This window comes from Apteryx rowi, unplaced genomic scaffold (assembly GCF_003343035.1).
Source record: "Apteryx rowi isolate R43461 unplaced genomic scaffold, aptRow1 scaffold_78, whole genome shotgun sequence".
Classification (NCBI taxonomy): domain Eukaryota; kingdom Metazoa; phylum Chordata; class Aves; order Apterygiformes; family Apterygidae; genus Apteryx; species Apteryx rowi.
This window is the reverse complement of record NW_020451071.1, coordinates 1972176-1979508: the sequence shown is the minus strand read 5'-3', so window position 1 is coordinate 1979508 and position 7333 is coordinate 1972176. Positions and strand designations below refer to the sequence as shown.

Genomic DNA, 7333 nt, shown 5'->3' with positions numbered 1-7333 from the left:
CGTTGCCTTTGTTAAACAAAAGTCATTCTTTTATTACATAATAGAGATTATAAATAAATGCAAAGTGTGCATGCAGTCAACTGCATATTATACAAGCAATATCTATGTTAATAATTGTTTTCTTTGGCAGGCCAGAATCCAGCTGGACATGCAATATTTACATATCAAAACCCTTGGTGTGTTCAAGTCATATTGGATGCAAGTGAAAATATATATGTATATATATTTACCATATGCACACACACACATATATATGTATAAAGGTATATATACACCTCTGCATATATACTGTATACATATATAAACATAGGTATATGTTAAAAGTGGATTTCATCTTTTTCTGATTCGGGTGATGCAGGCCTTGAAACACTAAAAATATCCTGACAGGGTATTTGGGAGGGTAACTGGGGTGATAAATGAGMCTTGGGGGAAGAGATCTGGGGTACGTTCTTTTCAGACAATATTTTTAAAATTTCTGCCACCTGCTTCTCAAGGGCAGTCATCCTGCTGCTTAGCAGCTGGATATCTTCTCTGAGTTCATGTTTGACTTCCTGGAGGGTGGTTTGTAAGGCCTGCTCAGGAATAGGGTAGAAAGGATGCCTAGCATCAGCCTGAATGGGGCTATGCTCCAGAGGGCTGCGAGTCTCACCAGCTTTATCCAAACGAAGGTCACTTTTTGTTATTCCACTGTCACAAGAGTCTGTTTTCCTCAGTGGGTTTTTATTTACACCACTCTCTGAGTCATTGCACTTGGGGTCCTCGGACAGCAACCCCATGGACTCAGCCTTTGTGACATTATTCCAGTCTTCCTTTTTCTCCTCATGGGTCCCCATTGTGTTCTTTAGTCGAAGCCACCCTCTGCCATTCCCATTTTTCATCCGCATGGGACTGTTCACTTTGAGACACTTCTGGTCTCCGTTTCCATTTGGCTTGAGCTCCATGGCATCCCGGTTGTTCTGCTTCACGGCCTCACTGGTTTTCACGTAGGCTAGGGAAGTCTGGATCGGTGTGATCTGAGACACGGTGACCACGCTCGTGCCCGTGATGGAGGTCCCATTCTGCAAGGTACGGCTTTCCACTTGAAGCTGGTTCCTCTCTGGGTCAATGTGGCTTGAGCCTTGATTACGCATCTCCTTTTGCTGCTTGAACTTCTGGAAGAGTTTCCGCACAGGGTGGTCCACAGGGATGCTCAGCGTCACCTCATTCTTCTGGCGCAGGCGTTCCTCTTCTTCCTTCTTGACATCACTGATTTTCCGGAAGATGATCTACAGGGGATAAATCCAAAACAGAGTCAGCACCCAAAAGAGGTCGCATACAGGACTGTGGCTAATGTCACTGGAAGATGAGGATACAGAACAGCCCTCATGGGGGAAGAGCCATTTCTCCTTCCTTTCTATCATAATTTCCTTATAGTGAATTCAAATGGAGCGGATCAAAGCATAACTGCCTTAGACACATGCCACTGCATAGATAGTGTATACACACACACACACACACACACACACACTTACTTTCTTAAAGGTACAGATTAAAAGTGAGTTTCACCTTTATTTTTGATGCAGAAGATATAGCCCTGAGGAACTAAAAATATCCTGACAATGAGAGAAGGAAAGAAACTGAACAAAGAGAAGACAGAAAGCGAGCAAGAACCCAAATACAGYGATACATATCTACCCATTACTCACATTCATACCTGCTGAGTTACTATCTTTAGTGCAGATCAAAAAGAAACAGTAATTTAGTGGAGACTACACTACTGCTACTTTAACTCAACGTACACGCCGTTCTGGAGATTTGAAAATCCGACTGTGTGCACTCCTTTAATAGCACTGCTTATTACTAGCTTGTAGCAGTGGCTGGAGGGTCCAATTAGGTTCCCTGTGTGCTGTGTAGTGTGGCTTCGCACAGCAGCACAGGCATTTCCTGAAGAGTTTCTATGTCTAATACGTGTGGGTGTACTGGGAGCACCATGGAAAAACACTGTACCAGGAATGTGTGATTATAAAAACTAGCAATATCCGCTGTTTCATGATGGCATGTCACTCAAAAGAGGAAGGTATTTAGTGCTGCAGTTATTTCATGCTGCAGCATCTCTTGGGCCTCTGTAGCACAAGGAATCTAAGCCTCAAGCTGTGGCAGGTTCCACAGAGTTAAAACCTTTATGCTTTTATGCATGTTACTTGTAAAAAAATCTCTCTTTTTTTTTTTTCACTCCCATTTAGGTTTGTACAGTCTTCTTGAATGTGGGATTGAGGCAGGATGGGGAAACACTGTTTCTCTGGATGATGATAGTAAAGTGAAGGACCATGTGGTTAGATGCAAATATGGATCATGTAGGGATAGTGTTGGTAAGAAAAATAAATGAAAGCCCCTGGAATACACAAAAGAAAAGGCTATGATAGTCAAATGTAGGTTTTGAAGTATCTGTTTGAGTATCTATACTTCAGTATCTATTTATTTTTCAAATAAAGGCTTCTCACACCTGTCCATATTTGCAAAGTAATAGTTGCTTTCAAGTCTCACATCTTCAGAAGACGGCACAGGAGGGCCACAACGGCTACATCTAGTCTCCTGCATCAATCTGCAACGAGCTGGACTTCAAAGCTTCATTAAAGAGCTTTCAAATGCAGTAAATATATTCTGATGTGTTGCTGATAGATGCAGCTGCTTATAATAATTTGGAAAGTTAACATGTTTATTAGAAGCCCAGTTAAAAAAAAAAAAACAGAGAAACATGGAAGATACTTTCATCTGACTCCTCTGACCTAGATTCAGCTACATATATATTCATTTGGAAGCTCCCCTTCATTAGCGCCTACCCTCACGCACCCTCTGTCTCTCTCTCGGGCAAGCCACAGGGGACGGCAAATAAATGTAACAGAAGTTGCTCTTGATTCAAACAGGGAAGTAATTATATTTAATTGAAGCCACCCTCCCTAAATGAAGATTCAGAAGGTCGGTCATGTAGCTTTGTTTGTGCATTTTTTCCCAGGAGGGAAGCGTGGCACCTTTGGTGGATCACGCAACACTGAAAATGTCTAGCTGCTGAGCATGGAGCAGAGAATGTGTCTCCCAAAAAGACGGCAGGTCCCTCCCATGGGCTCACTGGCCGGCTATGCCCCCTCCACACCGTGCCAGGCATGGGAGGACTCTGCTCCAGAATAACAACACAGACCACAGCACCACTGCTTGATTTGCTCTTTATTCCTCCTCACCAAACACTTACACCTCACTGAAAACTATCCTCAGCTCCCTTTTTTTTTTCCAGCTGGGTTGCTCTCTTTTCTTCGTTTCTCCCTTTTCTCCTCTCAGTTCGAAATTTCTCTAGCCAGAGGTTATCTCCAAGCAGAGAATACAATTAACCGTGACTGCTGCTTGCTTTCTGCGGAAGAAAAGCCACGACTTGGCTAATTTGACATGGATGGTACCGGCACTCCTGAAGTGCGCCCTTCCCAAAGCCAGGAAACCAGTAGGTTTTTCTACACCGGAGGCTTCGTTCCAGAACCACTTAGCCAGGTGTCACTCAGATCAGCTAAACCCAGCAGCACAGGGGCTCTGAAGTCTGAGCGAGCTGCACTACTGTGTCTCAGCACRCAGCTAACGTGAGGTCTGGGGAGCCTGAACGCATCCACGCTGCAGGGACGGGCGACCGTGGCGCAGGATGCTGTGACAAATGCCATCAGATTTGCAATGCAAACCAGCCTTGTCCAGGCAGCAACGCAGGTGTCTGTATGCCAACTTTGATCATTTTGCCGTTCTTTGAGGAAAGTCATCCCCATAGTTAAACCTCTACCGCATAAATTGCAAGACCCAAGTTCATGTCTCTGCTCCGTTCCTGACTTCTTATGCGACCAAAGGCAACTCTCCGTGCTACATGTCCCTGCCTGCAGCAGACACTTCCCAGCCTCCCGGGGACACCGTGATGGTAGATACACTACAGGGTGTGAAAATCCCATGAAAATCCCACCAGCTGCAGATAAAACTATTGCCCAGCTTGGGTCACTCTGCGGGGAAGCAGGACTTCCGAGCTGCTGACTCCACACACTGCGTTGATAAGACTCAAGGAGTACCAGGGGAGGACATCCCCGCATGTCTCTCACTGAGGTCACTGCTGGACTGCAGCCAGAGGGGGCTAGGTCTGAAGCTCACTGCAGAGCTCTGGCCAAGACCAAGAACCCAATAACCTCACATAGCCATGGGCTTTCCTCCTGCCTTAGGCCCATGCAGTAGAGAAGGCACACTCCCCAAGTCACTCATCCTCTACCACTGTCCCCAGGAAGAAAAATTCCTGCCACCTCTTTTAAGCCCCCATCAGGAGCCTGGCAGAGTCTGGTTGTTTGATAAATCCTTCTCTCTTTTTCTGCCTTCTACAAAAAGTGCTAAAACCTGGAATGATTACAGGAAGCTTCTTTAAAGAAGAAAGACTCCTGCATGCGCAGAATTAGAGCAGAAAATGCATAGGGAACTAAGAAATCCAGGGATTACGTGGGAATCCAGAATTCTGGATTGATCTATCTTTGTGGAGCCATATTTCCTATGGAGACTTATTTTCAAGGAAGCAAAGGCTGGCAGAAGCACATCCCTGCACTCACCCTCCCCTCAGCTTTCTCATGAAAAGTGGATGTGTCCACAGGTCTTTGCTATTTACAGATTGGCTCTGAAATGTATAACCAGACATAATCAGTGCTGAAGTGCATAACCAGTGTTACGAACAGCACTTCTCAAGGAGTAAAGAACCATACTCCTGTCTCGTGGCAAGTGCTGAATCGATAATGTGATGGGGATTCGGTGTCAGAACTCACTTCCCTTACGGAAGGGATTGTGAAAGACTGTGCCATGTGACACACAACCTGTTTCATTAGACAAGGTTGCTGTTTTTCTTGCTTTTAATGTATTTATTTTGGGAAGGAGGGGGAATGGGGGTGACGTTAATTAYCAAGCTGGCAAAGGTTAAGTAAAGGTTAACTGATTGTCAGCCCTGGGAACAGAAGTATTTGGTTTATCTAGAAGGCAGGCACAGAGGAGAAGAGTAATTTGAGATTCTCTGCGTCGATCTTAACCCTATTCACCTTTCCCTCCCCAGTGCCCTGAGAGATAACTTGGTCCAACCATGAATCCAGTCTGGCGCCGTGCCACTCCCAAAGAGAGACCCTACCTAAGGCCACAAAGTTTAAGCAACTGCTACACTACATCCCCTTTGAAGTGTCAACTTGTGTCACCAAACCCAAAGCTAAGTTCAGACATAAGCAGCAGAAACAAGAGGTGGAGAAGCCAGTTCAAAGCTGAGACATGCAGAAGTTCTCCTGTTCCCTTCTCTTGCCAAATTATTCAGTAAAGTGGTGACCTTTTCAGCCACTTTGAAATGTATCCTTTGTCTGTTGTCTTTTTTGTACCGGTACTGTGAAAGTCATCACTCCATGACCTTGTTCTATTTGCAAAGACTCCGTAATAAGTGTTTTCAAGGAAAAAAGCGTGGACAGATTGAAGAACGTGTAAATGTCTTGAAGAATTACCATATGTTCATAAAAGTGGCATATATTTGACCACAGATCATCCTGTCTTATTTCTAGACTGTCTCGCTGTTGTTACTGGTGTTCAATACATGCCTGCCCCTCACCATGGGAATTCATGGAAATATATAACTGTATAACAAAAGGACACTCAGTTGTCATGGTGACAAATAYAGCCGGTGTGCTTTGAGTGACAGAGAGGTAAAGACGGATAAGGCCATCAATGCAAAGATTTCCAAAGAGAGTAATAAATCCTGGGTGCCCAAATGGAGAGATCATATAAGTGTGCCTGATTTCCAAGAGAGGCTGAGATTCTCCAAACCAAGTGGAAACCCTGTACCAGGTGCATTCACCCAACTGAGCTCCCAGCGCATTTCAGCAGCTCCAGAAGCTGAACCTGGGAAGGCTTGGGTTAATGCTCATAGTTCACACTTCCTAACCACTCACTGTGAAGCCCTCCAGCCACTGTCAGGCTCCAACCCAGAGTAAACACAACAGTTCAGCTCCTCCAACTATTTCRTTTCCCACTGCCATGTAAAGCAGAACGGGGAGCCCAGCCATTCTGCTGAACCGCATAACTGCAATAACCCTGTTATTCACCATCGCTGGATAACCATAATAATCCCTGAGCTCTCCCATAGAGCAGCCAAACTGCATGCTGAGATTGTGTAGGACTTCATATATGGCCAGGAGATGCCCATTGACCAGCTGCTACCAAATGGGCTGCAGAACAGCTGAGATCTGCTTGATTTTTCCCTTAATGGTGGCACTAATTTAGATATCTACCCAGCAATTGATTTTTTTAGTAGTTTAATTATCTTTGAGATTTCCTTCCTCAAAGCTGGCAAATAGATTCAGAAGTTTTTGCGTGACGCAATGAAGAAACTGACCACAGACAGACAAACACTGCAATCACACACACATCATTTTTCTAGGGAAAAGGCTAAAAAAACCCCAACCCAATAATTACAATTGAAAAGAAGAAGAAAAGCTTAATTCATGTCTAGGTTGAACGATATAAACCAAACTTTTGTAAAGATGTTTTCAAAAATACTATTAGTTTGCACATCTCAGAGTACACTGTAGAACAGTAATTGTCATTTTTCTTACATTAATGGGCGAGATGAATTTGTGTCAGACCCAGTCCCAAATCCATGCGGCACTCACATTCTTTTCCTGATTCATAGAGCAAACTACAAAATACAGCCAGTTTCCAGAGCTCAGCCACTCAGAACAGAGTTCACCTACAAAGCAGATGTCTGCATCTGAACTCATCCTCTAGGAGCCACATACAGTCAAGGGAGAGGAAAAGGCACCTGGAGGGTGAGAGTCATTTCACCTGCAGCAAGATGTTAAAACAGGTCAGAAGAGCGGTACCCTGAGCCGCCTGTTTGTCTCCTCTGGCTCTAAAGGGAGCTTTGTACAAGCCATGCAGATGCCGACATCTTCAGCACAACTGTAGAGAAGAAGAACCCAAATCCCTCTTGCAGCACAAGTGTCAGGGTTTGGAGCAGATCATGCAAAAAGCCTTCCCTTAAAGCCTTTATATACATGTGTGTGCATTATTGCCTTCACCTGATGCTGTTTTTATTCCCTCCGACATGCTGGGCTTTTGCCAGTTCCCGGCTGGGATGTATTCCCTCCTCAGCCTCGGAGACCAGCTAGTCTATTATCTTAAAAGCTGCAGAGGGAGAACAAGCAACTGCTGTACAGAAGACCATGCCAGACTCGCAGGTCCGAGAGAGAGCTTATGAAAAAACAGATATTTTGGCCGCCTGAGGAATCCGATGACCCCTCTAACACGGCGGTGAAAGGCTTCCTAT

The 7333-nt window shown here is 44.8% G+C and overlaps 1 protein-coding gene across 1 annotated transcript in view; it reads right to left on the bottom strand.

Annotated features, from left to right (window-relative positions):
• Positions 1 to 317: 317 nt before the first annotated feature.
• The window catches only part of KCNH5 (potassium voltage-gated channel subfamily H member 5), a 161364-nt gene continuing 154348 nt past the window's right edge, over positions 318 to 7333 (bottom strand). Inside the window, exon 11 of the mRNA XM_026088642.1 lies at positions 318 to 1265. Within this exon, the coding sequence (XP_025944427.1) occupies positions 318 to 1265 (948 nt within the window). The remainder of the gene's footprint in view (positions 1266 to 7333) is intronic.